This window comes from Garra rufa, chromosome 8 (assembly GCF_049309525.1).
Source record: "Garra rufa chromosome 8, GarRuf1.0, whole genome shotgun sequence".
In the NCBI taxonomy this organism is placed as follows: domain Eukaryota; kingdom Metazoa; phylum Chordata; class Actinopteri; order Cypriniformes; family Cyprinidae; genus Garra; species Garra rufa.
Window position 1 is genome coordinate 49,796,196 of NC_133368.1, and position 22,107 is coordinate 49,818,302.

The window sequence follows — 22,107 nt, forward strand, 5'->3', positions numbered from 1 at the left end:
TGAAAATAATATGCAATAAATACTTGATTATAATATTCAATATTTTGTGTGTGTGTGTGTGTGTGTGTGTGTGTATGTATGTATATATATATATATGTATATATATATATATATAACAATTCTCAATATATTGATTATAATATTCAATATTTTTGTATATTTTTTGCAATATATGCCACTGGATATAAATATTAAATAATAATAATATAATAAATAAAAATAGAAAATAAAAAATATATAATTATAAATATATTAATTGATCATGTAGCCACTAGATATTTATATAAAATTCCTAACTTCCTAAAAATACATACATATATATACATACATATATATATATATATATATATATATATATATATATATATATATACACACACAATTCTAAATATATTCTAAATGCATGTATATGGGGAAAAAAAAAACAATGTTTAAGCATAAAAACAGTGTAATACTGCTTTAAATTGTTGTTTTTCCCAAAAATATTTAAACGTTTTCTCTTTAATTTAATTGCATTTTTGTTTTTGTTTTTCTGAGCGAAAAATAAATATCATACATTTTTCACTAATTTACAGAAGACACCCACTGAAATGTCATTCAGTTACAATCCTGTCAGGCATATTTACAACAAAAATCAATGTATGACATATTAAAAAATGAATGACTTTCCCCCTGCTGTGATTTCAGACGTTTACAGAATGAATCTCCATCTCTGTGTGTTTCTGTGTGATTTGTGAAAGCGTCTCTCACCCCGTCGCTGGTCTTCCTCCTCTTCCTCCGGGATGGTACGGCTGATTTTCCGGGGACCGTCCAGCTCCAGTAGACTTTGTAATGATGGACGGGGAGGTCGGGTTCTGTGGGAAGAGTCCAGTTGATCCGCACCGTCAGCAGACCGTCGAGACCCAGAGTCATGTTAGTCGCTCTCAGGCCGGACGGCGCTGGAGGAGGAGACGGGTCTGAAAAACAGAGAACAACAGCAAACGCTCAGAAAACTCACAATTAATAAAGACCCAATGCTTCTTGTGTGATTTATGGAGTCCGAGGAAGCCACTGTATATTCATTTTCTTTAGATAATCATTTAAAGGTACAGAAAAAATAAAGTCACTCAGATTTGCAACAACATGAGGATCAGTGAGTTCATTTTTATTATATATATATATATATACATATATACACATATATACATATATATATATATATATATATATATATATATATATATCACTTATGTCATATAAAATAATATATAGTATTTAATTTCTAGATTTTTATATTTGCATTTGCTTATTTTCAGTTATTTTTGAGCTATTTTTAACTGAAACTATATAATGTATAGACTTAAAAAATAAAAAAATAAAAATTATATATATAATTATATGATATTATTATATTATATTATATTAATTATATTATATAATATTCTATAAATATATACTAATTTATCTAAAAATATATAAATAAATACAAATTTATCTTAAAATATTTTTTAATTTAATTTAATTTAATTTTTATTATTTTTGTATTTATTATTTGAGTAATTTTAGCACTTTTGGAATTTGCACAGTTTTTGTTTAATATTTATATTTATTGTATTTCAGCTTTCATGAAAGTCATGAAATGGCATGTAGTATTTTTTTGTGTATATATTTTTGTCTTTGTAATAAGGGAATGTTTTTTTGCTGTTTTAGATTTTATTTATGATTATTTATTTATTTATTATTTTCATTTAATTTAACTTGATGTACCAAAAAAACTAAAAACAAACATTTATTTAAAAAATAATAATTAAAAACTATATAAACAGACCTTAAAAAAGGACAACAATATTACTACAACTATAAAATATACAGAATAAAATATATAGAAATCTAGAAATTAATCTAAAAATATTCTTATTCTTATTATTTATTTATTATTTTCATTTAGTTTAACTTGATGTACTAAAAACACTTAAACATTTTTTTAAATAATAAAAAATATCTATACAGACATTAAAAAAGAAAAAAATGGACAACAATATTACTAAAACTAAAAAAATATAGAGATTCATATTTAGAGATCTAAAAATTAATCTAAAAATATTATTTTAATTTAATTTAATTAAGTTTTAAATATTTATTTATATATTTTTTGTATTGATGGTACTCTTAGTTTTACTTCTAAGTGCTTCTTAGTTCTTTTGTCTAATATTTCTATTTTTTCAATTAACTAATTAATTATTTGACTTAACAATAATGATTTTAATAGTTTTATTTAACAACAACAACAACAACGCTGTGGGTGAATTGATTAAATTGAAAATAAAAATCCAATTTGGAATTTATTATCATTTCTTATTTTCATTACGTTTAACTTGATGTACTAAAATAACTAAAATAAAAAATATTTTAAAAAATAATACAAAAAACTATATATAGACATTTTTTAAAAAAGTCAACAATATTACTCAAACTATCAAATATATAATAAAAACATCTATAAATAAAAAATAATAATATTATTTTAATTTAATTTAATGCATTTTTTAGCAATTTTGTTATTTGTAGTACTTGTAGTACTTTTTACTTTTTTGTCTAATATTTATATTTTATTTTATTTCAGCTTTATTTCAATTAAAAGTTAAAGTTAACAACAACAACAACACTATGAGTGAATTTTGCTGTTTATTTATAATTAGTATTATTACTATTTATTTTTTCTTATTTTCATTTAGTTTAACTCGACGCACTAAAATAACTACAATCCAAATTATTAAAAATAATGATAACTATATAAATATACACACATTAAAAATAAACGAAAAAAAAATGGACAACAACATTACTAAAACTACAAAATGTATAGAATAAAATATATAGAAATTAAAAAATTAATAGAAAAATATTTTTTAAATTTAATTTAATTTGATTTATTTATTTGTTTTATTTATTTTTATTTTTAGTCATTTTAGCACTTTTGGTATTTGTAGTTTTTTTCCATCTAATATTTATATTTTATTTTATTTTATTTCAGTTCATTTTCAATTAACAATCAGTTTTAGTTAACAACAACAACATTAAGGGTAAATTAAGAAAATCTACCAGTCATGAAATGGCATGTAGTATTTTTTGTTTAAAATATATTTTAAAAAAATTGTCTTTGTGATTTTATTTTATATTTTATTCATTATTATTTTCTTCATTTAGTTGAACTTGATGTATTAAAATAACTAAAAAATATATTATTATTATACAGAATAAAATATATAGAATTCTAAAAATGTATCTAAAAATATTCTAGTAATTTAATTTGATAAATTTTTGATTTCTTTCTTTTTTTAAGAAATTGTAGCACTTTTGTTACTTGTAGTACTTTTAGTTATTTTTTTCAAAAACATTTTTTTTATTTATTTCAACTTTATTTAGTTTAAAAATAGTAACAACAAAAACATTTTGGGTAAATTAAGAAAATTTACCAGTCATGTAGTATATTTAGTTTTAAATAAATTATATATTTTTTGTCTTTGTGATTTTATTTATTACTATTTTTATTTTCTTTATTTATTTGAATTTGATGTACTAAAATAACTTATATATATATATATATATATATATATATATATATATATATATATATATATATATATATAACTCTAAAAATATTATTTTAATTTAATTTGATTTATTTTGATTTCTTTCATTTTTTATTTGAGTAATTGTAGCACTTTAGTTTTTTTTCTAATATTTATTTTTAAATTATTTCAACTTTATTTCAACTAAAATTTAGTTTTAAATAAAAAAATTTTTTTGTCTTTGTGATTTCATTTATTACTATTTTTATTTTCTTTATTTATTTGAATTTGATGTACTAAAATAACTTACATTATATATATACATACATATATATATATATATATATACACATACATATATATATATATATATATATATAGAGAGAGAGAGAGAGAGAGAGAGAGAGAGAGAGAGAGAGAGAGAGAGAGAGAGAGAGAGAATAAAATATATAGAAATCTAAAAATATTATTTTAATTTAATTTGATTTATTTTGATTTCTTTCATTTTTTTTATTTGAGTAATTGTAACACTTTTAGTTTTTTTTTTTCTCATATTTATTTTTCAATTATTTCAACTTTATTTCAACTAAAATTTAGTTTTAAATACATTATATATTTTTTGTCTTTTGCTGTTTTTTTTTGTACACTTAAAGCAGTCACCTGCTGCATGAGGCTCAATATAACTTAGAAAGTAAAAACAAATAAAAACAGCATGATGTAGTGAGTTTCCTGGAGCACATGTGAATGTGACAGTGGCTTCGTCCACATCTAAGGGAAATGATGTCATCTGTGTAGAGGAAGTGGATTTAAGTAAATGGGATTTTAATGGGAAAATGGGCCAATCTGGAGGCAGCGGGTTCCTGTTATTGAGGCCTGTCTGAAAACCAGATGCTTGTGCGAAACACAAATAATCAAAGCAAGTCTCTGCAAATCAGGTGATCTGACTAAAACTCCACTGACATACTTTATCCTATATATTGAAATAAACCACTGTAATAAATAATCACAGATCACCAACTATAGATGTTACATATCAGAAGACAGATCCTCAGGTCCTGCTGGGAAGTGGTTTGTAAGTCATAATTTTGCTGCTGAGGTGTTTTTGCTTGAAATAAACAACTGACACATGAGAAAATAGATAAAAAAGTTTGTCAAGACAAACTTTAGGTTGGCTCGAGAAAGCCTTGCTTGAAAGTTTAAAGCAGCTGTAAAAGCTTAAAGTTTTGAACTTTATAAAGATAGATTAGAGGATTAGCATGTTGCTAGCATGATTAGAATGTAGTTACCATGATTCTATCATTTTTATAGCATGTTTAGCATGTTTCTAGCACGATTAGCAAGTTTTTAGCATGTTGCTAGCATGTTTTTAACATAATTAACATGTTACTTGCATTATTAGCATGTCATTAGCAAGTTGCTAACATGTTTCTAGCATGATTAGCAAGTTGCTAGCATGATTAACTAGTTGCTAGCATGTTTCTAGTATGATTTGCAAGTTGTTAGCATGTTGCTAACATGTTTCTAACATAACTAACATGTTACTTGCATTATTAACATGTCACTAGCATGTTTCTAGCATGATTAGCATGTTATTAGCATGTTATTAGCATGTTATTAGCATGTTTCTAGCATGATTAGCAAGTTGCTAGCATGTTTCTAGCATGATTAACAAGTTGTTAGCATGTTTCTAGCATGATTAGCAAGTCATTAGCATGTAATTAGCATACTTCTAGCATGATTAACAAAGTTGTTAGCATGTTGCTAACATGTTTCTAACATAACTAACATGTTACTTGCATTATTAACATGTCACTAGCATGTTTCTAGCATGATTAGCATGTTATTAGCATGTTATTAGCATGTTTCTAGCATTATTAGCAAGTTGCTAGCATGTTTCTAGCATGATTAGCATGTTATTAGCATGTTATTAGCATGTTTCTAACATTATTAGCAAGTTGCTAGCATGTTTCTAGCATGATTAGCAAGTTGTTAGCATGTTTCTAGCATGATTAGCAAGTCATTAGCATGTAATTAGCATGTTTCTAGCATGATTAGCAAGTTTCTAGCATGATTATTATATTTACATGTTGTTAGCAAGTTGTTAAGATGAGTTGTGTTGCTAACATGATTTACCATGCTGCTAGCATTTTGCTAACATGATTAGCATGTTGTTAACATGATTAAAATGTTAACACTTTTCAAACATGATGCATGTTGTGAATATTTTTAGTACAGTGCTAGCATGTTTTAGCATGCTGCTAGCATGTTGCTAACATGATTAACATGTTATTAGCATGATTAGCATGTTAACATTTTTCAAACATAATGCATGTTTTGAATGTTTTAGTACATTGCTAGCATGTTTTAGCATGCTGCTAGCATGTTACTAACACGATTAGCATGTTGTTAGCATGATTAGCATGTTGTTAGCATGATTAGCATGTTGTTAGCATGATTAACATGTTAACATTTTTTAAACATGATGCATGTTGTGAATGTTTTAGTACATTGCTAGCATGTTTTAGCACGCTGCTAGCATGTTACTAAATGATTAGCATGTTGTTAGCACGATTAGCATGTTGTTAGCATGATTAGCATGTTGTTAGCATGATTAACATGTTAACATTTTTTAAACATGATGCATGTTGTGAATGTTTTAGTACATTGCTAGCATGTTTTAGCACATAGCTAGCATGTTTTAACGCACTGCTAGCATGCTGCTAACATGATTAGCATGTTGCTAATATGATTTGTATGTTGTTAGCATGATTAGCATGTTGTTAGTATGATTAACATGTTAACATTTTTTAAACATGATGCACGTTATGAATATTTTTAGTACATTGCTAGCATGTTTTAGCACGCTGCTAGCATGTTGCTAACATGATTAGCATGTTGTTAGCATTACCCGGTTACTGACACGTTTTAACCATGTTTCATGACTTTTCATAGATTTGATCATCATTTTAACGAAAACCGTAAGCCCGATCGGTTAGAAGAGATACAGCAGCCTGACTAAGACTAGTCTGAAGATCTGAGCTGAGTTTGGTAGTTGTAGCTTCAAAGCTGAAGGAGGAGATCCAGCCCAAATTTAGCCTCAGAAGAAGAAGCAGCAGCTTCAAAGTGATAGAGGGAGTAAATCAGGGTGGGCTGGAGCAGCAGGTGAGAGCTGCACCTGTGCGGAGCGTAAATCTGTCAGACTCACCTCTGGAGGAGCGGAAGTGTTTGCTGGGAGCCGTGAAGCCGCGAGTGCCGTGAACGTTCACCGCCGCCACGCGGAACTGATACCACCTGCTCGGCCGCACGTCGTTCAGCAGCACGCGCTCTTCGGCGACCTGAGGGGCACAGGGGTCAAAGGTCACGGCTGGAAGTCACGAGGTCAGGTACACATGTCTCAGAGTATGAGCTTGGAATCTGATCTATTTTCAACATGAAGGACTGGAGAGACATCTGTGCAGCTCTTTATTTAGCTTAAACTTTTTACATGTTTTTTTTTTAAAGAAGTCTCTTCTGCTCACCAAGCCTGCATTTATTTGATCCAACGTATGGCAAAAACAGTACAATTTTGAATTTTCAGCATCATTACTTTAGTCACATGATCCTTCAGAAATCATTCTAATATTCTGATTTGCTGCTCAAAAAAAATTATATTATTATTATGTTGTAAACATTCTTTTATGAATAGAAAGTTCAGAAGAACAGCATTTATCTGAAATAAAAATCTTTTGCAACATACATATACATACACACACATATATATATACACATTTACATACATATACACACACACACACACACACACACACACATATATATATAGTGGTGTTAAAAAGTATTGGCCCCCTTCCTGATTTTTTATTTTTTTGCATGTTTGTCACACTTTAATGTTTCAGATCATCAAACAAATCTAAATATTAATCAAAGATAACACAAGTAAACACAAGTAAAGGTTTTTTTTTTTATGAAGGGAAAACAAAATCCAAACCCACATGGCCCTGTGTGAAAAAGTGTTGAGATCCAAAGAAATTCAGGAACAAATGAGAAAGAAAGAGATCTATCAGTCTGGAAAAAAGGTAATAAAGCCTTTTCTAAAGCTTTGGGACTCCAGCGAACCAAAGTGAGAGCCATTATCCACAAATGGCGAAAACATGGAACGGTGGTGAACCTTCCCAGGAGTGGCCTGCCGACCAAAATTATCCCAAGAGCGCAGCGATGACTCATCCAAGAGGTCACAAAAGACCCCACAACAACATCTAAAGAACTGCAGACCTCTCTTGCCTCAGTTAAGGTCAGTGTTCATGACTCCACCATAAAAAAAGAGACCTAAATGGCAGAGTTCCAAGATGAAAACCGCTGTTGAGCAAAAAGAACATAAAGGCTCGTTTTGCTAGAAAACATCTTGATGATCCCCAAGACTTTTGGGAAAATACTATGTGGACTGACAGGACAAAAGGTGAACTTTTTGGGAAGGTGTGTGTCCCATTACATCTGGCGTAAAAGTAACACAGCATTTCAGAAAAAGAACATCATACCAACAGTAAAATATGGTGGTGGTAGTGTGATGGTCTGCGGCTGTTTTGCTGCTTCTGGACCTGGAAGACTTGCTGTGGTAATAGAACCATGAATTCTGCTGTCTACCAAAAAATCCTGAAGGACAATGTCCGGCTATCTGTTGGTGACCTCAAGCTGAAGCAAACTTGGGTTCTGCAGCAGGACAATGATCCAAAACACACCAGCAAATCCACCTCTGATTGGCTGAAGAAAAACAAAATGAAGACTTTGGAGTGGCCTGGTCAAAGTCCTGACCTGAATCCTATTGAGATGCTGTGGCATGACCTTAAAAAGGCGGTTCATTCTCGAAAACTGGATTACAACAAAGGCCAAAATTCCTGCACAGCGCTGTAACAGACTCAATGAAAGTTATCGCAAACGCTTGATTGCAATTGTCGCTGCTAAGGATGGCCCAACCAGTTATTAAGTTTAGGGGGCAAACACTTTTTCACACAGGGCCATGTGGGGTTGGATTTTGTTTTTTCCTTCATAATAAAAAACTTCATTTAAAAACTGCATGTTACGTTTACTTGTGTTATCTTTAATTAATATTTAAATTTGTTTGATGATCTGGAACATTAAAGTGGGACAAACATGCAAAAAAACATGCCTCATTTTCTCAGCAAGAGTGTTATGTTTTTAAGATGTAAACAGTTGCATGAATGACCTGTGCGACATCCTGCCAAGCCGTAGCATCGTCTTCGCTGGGATGGATGCCAAAGTTCCAGCGGCGCTGCAGCACGTAAAGCACTGGCTCAACAGAGACGTTAAAGCGGGATGACCAGCGAACCTCCAGCGGCCCCGACGGCTGCTCCACAAACAGCAGCTCCTTACGCGGCTTTAAAGGAGATCCTGAGACAGACGGATGGACAGAAACTTTAATTATGTGTAATATCCCCTCAAACACCAGATCAGAAAACACTGATCTTATATGATATTCAACGAGAAAAATAGTAAAATAATAAAAATAATTGCAAAAGACAATAATCCAATCTTTTTATTTGTAAGGTCTTTCATGTGCTGGGTTACAATACAATAGCGCTGTTAAATGATGTTCATGTGATGCTCTCAGAGCCACAGCAAGCCTCCATCTGCTCCATGTGGCAGTGACTTCCATTTAACCCTCAAAGACATCTGAAATTCTTCCATATGCAATAAATTAAAGATTTATTAAGTACAAAGCTTCGGGAAGGGAAAAAGAAGGGAGAAAATGTTCTGCTCCGTGTCTTTCCTCGATTCGTTACAGCTGTGATGGAGCACCGCCGATTGAGGAGCGACGTGAAGGAGCTCAAAGACCTCCAATGTTTTCCACACGTCCCCAGAAATCAGCCGAGAGACTTCATGCTGACGGATGCGTTTCCATCAGAGAACAGCGCTGAAGATTTCTGTCTCATATCATCATATGATATAGTTTAGCAATATCACACCAGCAAGAGTGCTGCTTTTACCCAGTATCTGCACCACTGATGATTTTATACAACAGTTCAATAAACAAGACACAGCGTTGTCTGTTTTTGCTCAATTTTACAAACAAAAACTGTTCCACAGCCACAGCAGCAACACACAGCAGTTTCGTTACTTAATGAATTTGTGACTCAATCGTAAAGACAGTCACTTGCTTCGTTTCTGAACTAATCAGCTGTTTGAATGAATCAAGTGAGCCAATGATTCAGTGACTCATTCCTAAAGACAGTCACTTGCTTTATTTATGAATGAATCAGCCGTTTGAACAAATTTAGTGAGTCAATGATTCAGTGACTTGCTTGTAAATAGAGTCACTTGCTTCATTTCTAAATAAATCAGCCGTTTGAATGAATCGAGTGAGTCAATGATTCAGTGACTTGCTTGTAAATACAGTCACTCGCCTCATTTATGAACGAATCAGCCGTTTGAACAAATTTAGTGAGCCAATGATTCAGTGACTTGCTTGTAAATACAGTCACTTGCTTCATTTCTAAATAAATCAGCCGTTTGAATGAATCGAGTGAGTCAATGATTCAGTGACTTGCTTGTAAATACAGTCACTTGCTTCATTTCTAAATAAATCAGCCGTTTGAATGAATCGAGTGAGTCAATGATTCAGTGACTTGCTTGTAAATACAGTCACTCGCCTCATTTATGAACGAATCAGCCGTTTGAACAAATTTAGTGAGCCAATGATTCAGTGACTTGCTTGTAAATACAGTCACTTGCTTCATTTCTAAATAAATCAGCCGTTTGAATGAATCGAGTGAGTCAATGATTCAGTGACTCGCTTGTAAATACAGTCACTTGCTTCATTTCTGAATAAATCAGCCGTTTGAATGAATCGAGTGAGTCAATGATTCAGTGACTCGCTTGTAAATACAGTCACTTGCTTCATTTCTGAATAAATCAGCCGTTTGAATGAATCGAGTGAGTCACTGAATCATTGACTCACTTGTAAATACAGTCACTTGCTTCATTTCTGAATAAATCAGCCGTTTGAATGAATCGGGTGAGTCAATGATTCAGTGACTCGCTTGTAAATACAGTCACTTGCTTCATTTCTAAATAAATCAGCCGTATGAATGAATCGAGTGAGTCAATGATTCAGTGACTCGCTTGTAAATACAGTCACTTGCTTCATTTCTGAATAAATCAGCCGTTTGAATGAATCGAGTGAGTCACTGAATCATTGACTCACTTGTAAATAAAGTCACTTGCTTTATTTCTGAATAAATCAGCCGTTTGAATGAATCGAGTGAGTCAATGATTCAGTGACTCGCTTGTAAATACAGTGACTTGCTTCATTTCTAAATAAATCAGCCGTTTGAATGAATAGAGTGAGTCAATGATTCAGCGACTCGCTTGTAAATACAGTCACTTGCTTAATTTCTGAACGAATCAGTTGTTTGAGCAAATCATGTGAGCCAATGATTCAGTGACTCATTCATAAAAATTCAGTGACTTGCTTGTAAATACAGTCACTTGCTTCATTTCTGAATAAATCAGCTGTTTGAATGAATCGAGTGAGTCAATGATTCAGTGACTCGCTTGTAAATACAGTCACTTGCTTCATTTCTGAATAAATCAGCCGTTTGAATGAATAGAGTGAGTCAATGATGCAGTGACTCGCTTGTAAATACAGTCACTTGCTTAATTTCTAAATAAATCAGCCGTTTGAATGAATTGAGTGAGTCAATGATTCAGTGACTCGCTTGTAAATACAGTCACTTGCCTCATTTATGAACGAATCAGCCGTTTGAACAAATTTAGTGAGCCAATGATTCAGTGACTTGCTTGTAAATACAGTCACTTGCTTCATTTCTGAATAAATCAGCCGTTTGAATGAATCGAGTGAGTCAATGATTCAGTGACTCGCTTGTAAATAAAGTCACTTGCCTAATTTCTGAACAAATCAGCTGTTTGAATGAATCTAGTGAGTCAATTATTCAGTGACTCGTTCGTAAAGACAGTCAACTTGCTTCATTTCTGAACGAATCAGCTGTTTGAACAAATCGAGTGAGTCAATGATTCAGTGACTCATTCATAAAAACAGTAACTTGATTCATTTCTGAACAAATCAGCTGTTTGAACAAATCAAGTGAGTCAATGATTCAGTGACTCGTTCCTAAAGACAGTCAACTTGCTTCATTTCTGAACGAATCAGCTGTTTGAACAAATCGAGTGAGTCAATGATTCAGTGACTCGCTTGTAAATACAGTCACTTGCTTCATTTCTGAATAAATCAGCCGTTTGAATGAATAGAGTGAGTCAATGATGCAGTGACTCGCTTGTAAATACAGTCACTTGCTTAATTTCTAAATAAATCAGCCGTTTGAATGAATCGAGTGAGTCAATGATTCAGTGACTCGCTTGTAAATACAGTCACTTGCTTCATTTCTAAATAAATCAGCCGTATGAATGAATCGAGTGAGTCAATGATTCAGTGACTCGCTTGTAAATACAGTCACTTGCTTTATTTCTGAATAAATCAGCCGTTTGAATGAATCGAGTGAGTCACTGAATCATTGACTCACTTGTAAATAAAGTCACTTGCCTAATTTCTGAACAAATCAGCTGTTTGAATGAATCTAGTGAGTCAATTATTCAGTGACTCGTTCGTAAAGACAGTCAACTTGCTTCATTTCTGAACGAATCAGCTGTTTGAACAAATCGAGTGAGTCAATGATTCAGTGACTCATTCATAAAAACAGTAACTTGATTCATTTCTGAACAAATCAGCTGTTTGAACAAATCAAGTGAGTCAATGATTCAGTGACTCGTTCCTAAAGACAGTCAACTTGCTTCATTTCTGAACGAATCAGCTGTTTGAACAAATCGAGTGAGTCAATGATTCAGTGACTCATTCATAAAAACAGTTACTTGATTCATTTCTGAACAAATCAGCTGTTTGAACAAATTAAGTGAGTCAATGACTCAGTGACTAATTTGTAAAGACAGTCAACTTGCTTCATTTCTGAACGAATCAGCTGTTTGAACAAATCGAGTGAGTCAATGATTCAGTGACTCATTCATAAAAACAGTTACTTGATTCATTTCAAAACAAATCAGCTGTTTGAACAAATTAAGTGAGTCAATGACTCAGTGACTAATTTGTAAAGACAGTCACTTGCTTCATTTCTGAAGGAATCAGCCGTTTGAACAAATCAAGTGAGCAAATGATTCAGTGACTCGTTCGTTAAGACAGTCAACTTGCTTCATTTCTGAACGAATCAGCTGTTTGAACAAATCGAGTGAGCCAATGATTCAGTGACTCGTTCATAAAGACAGTATTTGTATGAATCAGACATCTGAACAAACAGGTTAAATGAATGATTCAATGACTCACTCATTAAGAAAGCTGCTTTTTGTAATGTCTACTGTCTCAGATCTACTTGATAGCAAAAAACGAAAAGTATCAGTAATTGTTGACACATTTCCACTGTGGATGAAGTAGCTCTAACCCTGTTAAGGAGATCTGTTTGTATTAAGTGATCAGCTATGGTTGTATTTGATGACAGCAGTGCTGTTGAAGGCCGATTCTCCAGGAGAGGATCTGCGGATCAGCAGCTGTGTTGGATTGCGCTGCGGTTTCACAGCTCCAGTGTGTGTGTGACGTCTGTTCCAATCCCAGCGCTCCAGTAAAATCCCACAGCGTTCCTCAACAAACCGCTCCTTCAACGCTGGAATTCACACTCGCTCCGACAGCGGGATCTGAAGATCTGACCAGGGTCATCCAGGAACCACGCAAACCTCCATGAAGCTCCAGCATCTACAGGTGCACATCATCTTCTCTAAAACACACCTGCTTTACCGCTGTAATGTATTTCTGGAGCTCAGCACGCGCTCGCAACTGCAAGGTCATAGGTTTGATTTACAAGGACTGCATGAACTTACAGTATGGGCTATATAGCTTTAATGCAGTGTAAGACACTTTGGATAAAAGCATTTGCCAAATGCATGAATGTAAATGCTGTGCTCATGCAGATATTTAAGTCGGTTTGTGGAGCTGTAACACTTAAAATCACATAACACTACTTGTAAGGGAAGTTAACCTAAAAATGGTTTAAAATAAATAAAACAATGTATATAATAATAATATTAAATAAATAAATAATACATAATAATAAACATTAAAACATGACCAAAAAAAAGTAAATGAAAACCTAATATTTTGAATTATATATCATTTGCATGTTCGTTGTTGTTTTTTTGTTTGATTTTTGGCATTTAAAAAATATATATATTTTTTCTTTTTTTCCAAATGTAGTTTTTTTTATTCATTTTTAAACCTTTAAACCTTAAACCTAATTAGCAATAAAAAATAAAAAATGCCAAAAAATACATTAAAATTACTAAAATTATTAAACTAAAATTGAAATGAAAATATAATATTTAGATGAAATATGTATTTTTAGCTTTTATTTTTATATTTTCAGTTTTTATTTAGATTTGTATTACTTTTTTTGTTGCTATTTTTGTCATTTTTTAATATTACCAATTAGATTGTAATTTATTTTTATTTAATTTATTTCATATTTTTACTTTATTTTTTATTTTTTAATAATCTGTAATTTTAGTGTTTTATCTAATATTTTATTTTATTTCATTTTTTCATGTATTTTTGTCTTTTTTTAATATCACTAATTAGGTTACATTTATTTAATTTATCTAATTTATTTTCATTTAATTCATTTATCTCATATTTTTTGTTTTAGTTAAATTTATTTTCATTTATTTATTTGCATTTTTTATGTATTTTTTATCATTTTGAAAATGACTAATTAGGTTAAATTAATTTTTATTTAATTTATCTCATTTTTATTTTTAGTTTAGTTTTTTATCTTTATTTATTTTTTGGAATTTTTTATGTATTTTCATCATTTTTTAATTTCACAAATTTGGGTACATTTATTTTATTTCAGTAGTTCATCTCATATTTTTTTATTATTTTTAGTTTAGTTTTTATTTATTTTAATTTTTATGTATTTTTATCATTTTGAATATTACTAATTAGGTTACATTTATTTTTATTTAATTCATTTATCTCATTTTTATTTTTAGTTTAGTTTTTATCTTTACATTTTTTGCATTTTTTATGTATTTTCGTCAATTTTTAATTTCACAAATTTGGTTACATTTATTTTATTTCGGTAGTTTATCTTATATATTTAGTTTTAGTTTTGGTTTAGTTTTTATTTTTAATTATTTATTTGCATTTTTCATGTTTTTTTTTTTTTCATTTTTTTAATGTCATTAATTAGGTTACATTTATTTTTCATTATTGTTTTTATCTTTATGTTTTTTTTTTGCCATTTTTTAATCTTGCTAATTAGATTACATTTATTTTTATTTAATTAATTTATCTCATTTTCATTTTGGTTTTGGTTTTTATTTAGTTTTAATTTATTTATTTGCATTTTTCATGTATTTATGTCATTTTTTTAATGTCACTAATTAGGTTACATTTATTTTTATTTAATTAATATAATTTTCCTTTTTAGTTTAGTTTTTTATCTTTGTATATTTTTTCATATTTTATGTATTTTTTTCATTTTTTCATTTCACAAATTCGGTTACATTTATTTTATATCGTTAATTTATCTCATATTTTTCTTTTTAGTTTAGTTTTAATTTTGATCTATTTATTTATCAGTAATTTTAGTGTTTTCTGTAAGATTTTAGGAGTAAAAATAAATTAAATTGTTATGAAATACATTGCAAATATTATGATGCATTTTAACTTTGGTAACAATTATGTATGAGAAGTTCTAATGCATTCTGAATAAAGGCTTTGAGCAGTAAGTACTAGCTGTGTTTGGGTCAAGGTTAGGTTGGTCCACCTGCAGGAACATCTGAGAGCCATCGAGCGAGCGGCGATGCTCAATTTGTGCCGTTAATGGTTTCCAGCATCAGCGATCGTCATCTTCTAACACAGAGAAACAATTACGCTCCTGACACCAACGACGTCTCTCTCTGATTGCCTTTGGATTTCAATAAAAGGCTTTACGGCTTTCTGCAAACGAGGGGGAACCAGTAAATCTGACATCAATAAAGACCCACCGTAAAAAAACCTCCTTCACTAAACCAGCAACAACTTTCAGACGCCATGCTTACTTTAGCTTTACTCAAACACTAATACAGCTTTCATTAAGGTTTAGAATTTGATTTTTCAAATTGTATTTTAGTTACATTTTATATATATAAAGTACTTTAGTTTAGTTTTGTTTGTACATTTTTTTTTTGGTCTTTTTTATATTTATAGTTAGTTTGTTTTTGTTTTTTGCTTTTTATTTAGTTTTTGTAAAGCATGTTTTTTTCATTTATATTTTATATTTTTTATTTTATATTTAGGATTTATAGGTTTTTATTTATTTTTATTTATCTGTTTTAGTACTTACAGTAAAAAAAAGTTTTTGTTTACATTTTGAACTATATATATATATATATATATATATATATATATATATATATATATATATATATATATATATACACACACACACACACACAATTTTCTTTTTTAGTCATTTATATTTTGTATTTTTTAAATATTTATTATATTATATAAGTATATATACTTACAGTAATCATTTTTATTATATTTAGTTTAGTTTATTTTCTTTTTTTTGGTAATTTTTTATATTTTATAGTTTTTTTTTATAGTTAGTTTTTTTTCCATATAATTTTTTATTTAGTTTTTATATATTGTGTTTTAAGGGTTTTTCCTCATTTTTATTGTGTTTTGTATATTACAATTTTCTTTTTTATATGCTTTTATGTGTTTTTCTCATTTTATTGTGTTTTTTATATTACAATTTTCTTTTTTAGTCATTTATATTTTATATTTATATTGTACAGTAATCATTTTGAACTATATGTATAGTACTTTTTTGTGGTCATTGTTTATATTTTATAGGTAGTTAGTTTTTTCGATATAATTTTTTACTACATTTATTTTATTTTGTGATTATTTTTTAGTATCATTTGTTTATTTTTATTATTAATTTTAAGATAATTAATTTTGTTTCATTTGTTCATTTTAGTACGCATTTACATTATATTTTTATATAAATTACTTTATTATCTTTTATTTTTATATTTTCTGTTTTAAATACAACTTCAGTTTACTTTTTTAGCATTTTTGTGTTTTTAAAATGTGTTTTTTTTACTTTATTTTTATTAATTTATTTATTATTTTTTTTGCATGAATTTCTACTTAGTTTTAATTATTTCAGTAGTTAAAGTAAAACATTTTATTTCAGTTATCCATACAAAAAAAGTTATTATTAATGTCTGAATTACATTATATTTATGCATTTGGCAAATGCTTTTCATGTGCTTTTATTATTTTATATTATTAATTTTATTTTTAGATTTTTAGTTTTAAATTAAATTTTAAAGTTTAGTTTTTTTTATTATTACTTTTTAATATTATTAATTAGGTTTAATTTAATTTAGTATTATTTATTTCCAGTGACTAATTTTAGTGCTTCAACTTATTTTGTTCAGTCAAATGATCCGTGTGCAAATAAATTGTTTTTACATAAACTTAAATGAAATAAGTTTGGTAAATTTAAACTTTAATTAATTATAACTCTTAAAACTCTAAAATGTTCTATCTTTCTGTGATGATGTGCAAAAATAAAACGTCAATGGGGTCCAAAACAACAACATTAGACTTTCATTGTGTAGTAAACATAAAAAAACAGACATTTTCTCATGGAATAAAGTAAGTCAGAGAGGTTTGAATGTTATGAGGTTGAGTAAATGATCCCAGGATGATTGTTGAGGTGTGAATGAGCTGTTTTGCTGACGGCGTTTGTACCTTTATATGGGTTCTTAGGGATCTGGCAGGTGTGTCCGCATCCGTTCGGACAGCATTTCTTCAGCGCCATACATTCTCCGTCCGTTTCGCAGCTCTCCACGCAAGCGGCGGCGAATCCACTGGCTCTCTCCGGAGCGGGACAGTCGCCCGGCTTCAGCGTCTGAACGGAGCGCAGGAACTCGCAGCTCGTCAGACACTCGTAATGTTTCTTGGGGAACTGAGTCTGAAATCAGGAGCAGAACACAACTAGATAAAAAAGTCTGTCAAGACAAATACGTTGGCTTGAGAAAGCCTAGCTTGAAAGTTTAAAGCAGCTGTAAAAGCTTAAAGTTTTGAACTTTATATAGATAGATCAGAGGATTAGCATGATTTTTCTAGCATGTTTAGTACATTTCTAACATGATTACCATGTTTCTAGCATAATTAACATGTTACTTGCATTATTAGCATGCCATTAGCAAGTCATTAACATGTTTCTATCATGATTAGCAAGTTATTAACATGTTTCTGACATGATTAAAAATTGCTATCATGTTTCCAGCATGTTTCTAGCATGATTAGCACGTTGCTAGCAGGTTTCTAGACTGACTAGCAAGTTGCTAACGCGTTTCTAACATGTTTCTAGCATGATTAGCAAGTTGCTAACATGTTTCTATCATGATTAGTAAGTTAATAGCATGTTTCCAGCATGATTAGCAAATTGATAGCATGTTTACAGCATATTTCTAGACTGACTAGCAAGTTTCTAGCACGTTTCTAAAATGTTTCTAGCATGATTAGCAAGTTTGCTAACATGTTTCTAAGCTGACTAGCAAGTTACTGGCATGTTTCTAGCATGATTAGAAAGTTGCTAGCATATTTTCATCATGATTAGCACGTCATTTACATGTCATTATCAAGTTGGTAACAGGTTTCTAGCATGATTAGGAAGGTATTAGCATGTTTCTAACATTATTAGCAAGTTATTAACATGTCACTAGCATGTTTCTAACATTACTAACAAGTTGCTAGCACGTTTCTAACATGTTTCTATCATGATTAGTAAGTTGCTAGCATGTTTCCAACATGGGTAATGTGCTAATAACAAGTTACTAGCATGTTTTCAGCATGATTAGCAAGTTGCTAACATGTTTCTAGCATAATTAGCACATTACTTACGTCATTAGCATGACTGACACATTACTAGCAGGTTTCTAGCATGATTTCCAAGTTGCTAGCATGACATTAACATGACTGACAAGTTACTAGCATGTTTTTATGATGATTAGCAAGTTGCTAGCATAACATTAGCATGACTGACAAGTTACTAGCATGTTTTTATCATGATTAGCAAGTTGCTAGCATGACATTAGCATGACTGACAAGTTACTAGCATGTTTTTATCATAATTAGCAAGTTGCTAGCATAACATTAGCATGACTGACAAGTTACTAGCATGTTTTTATCATGATTAGCAAGTTGCTAGCATGACATTAGCATGACTGACAAGTTACTAGCATATTTCTAGCATGATTGGCAAGTTACTAGCATTATTAGCATGTTTCTAGCATGGTTAGCAAGTTGCTAGCATGACATTAGCATGACTGGCAAGTTACTATCATGTTTTTATCATGATTAGCAAGTGTCTAGCATGACATTAGCATGACTGACAAGTTACTAGCAAGTTTATAGCATGGTTAGCAAGTTACTAGCATGTTTCTAGCATGATTGGCAAGTTACTAGCATGTTTTTATCATGATTAGCAAGTGTCTAGCATGACATTAGCATGACTGACAAGTTACTAGCATGTTTTTATCATGATTAGCAAGTGTCTAGCATGACATTAGCATGACTGACAAGTTACTAGCAAGTTACTAGCAAGTTTCTAGCATGGTTAGCAAGTTACTAGCATTTTTCTAGCATAATTAACAAGCTACTAGCATGACATTAGCATGACTGACAAGTTACTAGCAAGTTTCTAGCATGGTTAGAAAGTTACTAGCATGTTTCTAGCATGATTGGCAAGTTACTAGCATGTTTTTATCATGATTAGCAAGTGTCTAGCATGACATTAGCATGACTGACAAGTTACTAGCATGTTTTTATCATGATTAGCAAGTGTCTAGCATGACATTAGCATGACTGACAAGTTACTAGCAAGTTACTAGCAAGTTTCTAGCATGGTTAGCAAGTTACTAGCATTTTTCTAGCATAATTAACAAGCTACTAGCATGACATTAGCATGACTGACAAGTTACTAGCAAGTTTCTAGCATAGTTAGCAAGTTACTAGCATGTTTCTAGCATGATTGGCAAGTTACTAGCATGTTTTTATCATGATTAGCAAGTGTCTAGCATGACATTAGCATGACTGACAAGTTACTAGCATGTTTTTATCATGAATAGCAAGTGTCTAACATGACATTAGCATGACTGACAAGTTACTAGCAAGTTTCTAGCATGGTTAGCAAGTTACTAGCATTTTTCTAACATAATTAACAAGCTACTAGCATGACATTAGCATGACTGACAAGTTACTAGCATGTTTCTAGCATGATTAGCAAGTTACTAGCATTATTAGCAAGTTACTAGCATGTTTCTAGCATGATTAGCAAGTTACTAGCATTATTAGCAAGTTACTAGCATGTTTCTAGCATGATTAGCAAGTTACTAGCATGATTGTAGTTGCTAGGCTAGGCTAGATAGTTAAATAGATGATAAATATCAGACAGAATGAAAGTTTGAATGGATTCGAAATAGTTGATAGAAAGGAAGCTTGATTGAGTCTCAAGGGATTCTGGGAGTTTAAATTTGAATTTTGTCAGTTGGCGTTTGAATTTTGACAGTTAGAGTTTGAATTTTGGCAGTTGGAGTTTGAATTTTGACAGTTGGAGTTTGAATAGTGTTGATCAGTTGAACATTCTGTCAATGTAAGTCTATGGGATTTTGATGATTTCTAATCTTCAATTTGATGAAAACTCTAAGTGGGATCAGTCTGTAAAGATAGAGCATACTCAGTGAGATCAGTCTGAAGAGCTGGCCTGAGTTTGGTGGTTCTAATGTCATGTTTACAGAGCGCCGTGTGACTCATTTGTGTCTCAGAGTTTCCGTACCTCACATAAGTCCTGACACTGGTTCTCCTTCAGGTCCCATGATGCTCGACAAGGCTCCAGACACTGAACGAGAAAAAAAAAGAAGAGAGAAGGGTTTCAGATCGTCACAATGAAGAAACGCGAAGAAAATGAGCATGAACTGGACAAACGGCCCTCGGATAAATTAAAAAATTATTGAATTATTAAAGTTCATAAATCATTAAAGGTAATAATTAATTAAGTCATAAAAATGTAAAATAAATAAATATTATCATTATTATTAAGAAGAAGAAATAAAACATAATAATAATAAAAATAATAATAATAATGCTAAAATAAAACAACATAAAACACTAATAAATAATCAAATAACAGAAATATAAAATAAAAATAATTATTTTTAAATAAAATTCATACTAATAATTCATTCATTCATTCATTCATTCACTAATAACAATAACTATAATAATAATAATAATAATAATAATAATAATAATAGTAAATAAAATATAATAATAATAGTAGCAGTATGTTAAAATAATTAAAAACATAACTTTAAAATAAAAGCCTTCAAAAACTTAAAGTTAATAATTCATTAAAAGTAATATCATAAATCATAAAATGTAAAATAATAAATAAAATAAAATAAAGTAAAATAATAGTATGTGAAATTAAAATAAATAAATAACTTTAAAATAAAGCATTTAAAATCATATTAGTTAATAATAGTTAATAAGGTGATATAATATAAAGTAATAAATAAATAAATAAAATATAATAATAATAATAATAATAACAATAATAATTTTAAACTAAAAAGGTAATAATGAATTCAATCATAAGAATGTAAAATTATAAATAAAATAAAATAATATAATAGTATGTGAAATTAAAATAAATAATAAATAATCATATTAAAGTTAATAATTAAATAGTTAATATTGAACTGAATCATAAAAATGTAAAATAATAACAATAATAATAAATAAAATATAATAATAATAATAATAAATTAAATAACCTAAATATAAAAATATTAAAATGTATGCTAATAATTAATTTAATAATAATAATAATAATAATAATAATAATAATAAGTTGTAAAATTGAAATAAATACATATAACTAAAATAAAAGCATTCAAAATCCTATTAAAGTTAATAAAGGTAATAATGAATTAAATCATAAAAATGCAGTAATAATAATAATAATAATAATGTGAAATTAAAATAAATAACTTTAAATAAAGCAATCAAAATCAAACACTTACTAATAATTAAAGAATAAAAAAATTATATTTACATATTGTTTTTTTAAATAAAATAAAAAATGAAGACCTAAAGAATAATCAAAATAAAAAATACTAACAACTAATTAAATTATATAATATCAAATTAAATCATTTGAAAAAAATGACTTACTAATAATTTATTAAATTATATTAAACCATAAATCAAATTAAACAATTATTAATTCGATAATAAAAATGTAAAATCAAACAAATAATTTTAAAAGCAATCAAAATAATTGATTAATTGAGCAAATATAATATTAAACACATTTTATAATAACATTAATCAAAATACAGCACTTAGTAATAGTAAAATATAAATATATTTTTTTTCGTATGACTACTAACACAT

At 29.5% G+C, this 22,107-nt stretch overlaps 1 protein-coding gene across 1 annotated transcript in view; it reads right to left on the reverse strand.

Annotated features, from left to right (window-relative positions):
- The window catches only part of LOC141340236 (anosmin-1-like), a 32,962-nt gene that overhangs the window by 9,774 nt on the left and 1,081 nt on the right, over positions 1-22,107 (reverse strand). Inside the window, exons 2-6 of the mRNA XM_073845160.1 lie at positions 20,486-20,548; positions 17,395-17,617; positions 8,770-8,954; positions 6,757-6,886; positions 677-956 (exon numbers count right to left, since the gene is read on the reverse strand). Coding sequence (XP_073701261.1) covers positions 677-956; positions 6,757-6,886; positions 8,770-8,954; positions 17,395-17,617; positions 20,486-20,548 — 881 coding nt within the window. The remainder of the gene's footprint in view (positions 1-676; positions 957-6,756; positions 6,887-8,769; positions 8,955-17,394; positions 17,618-20,485; positions 20,549-22,107) is intronic.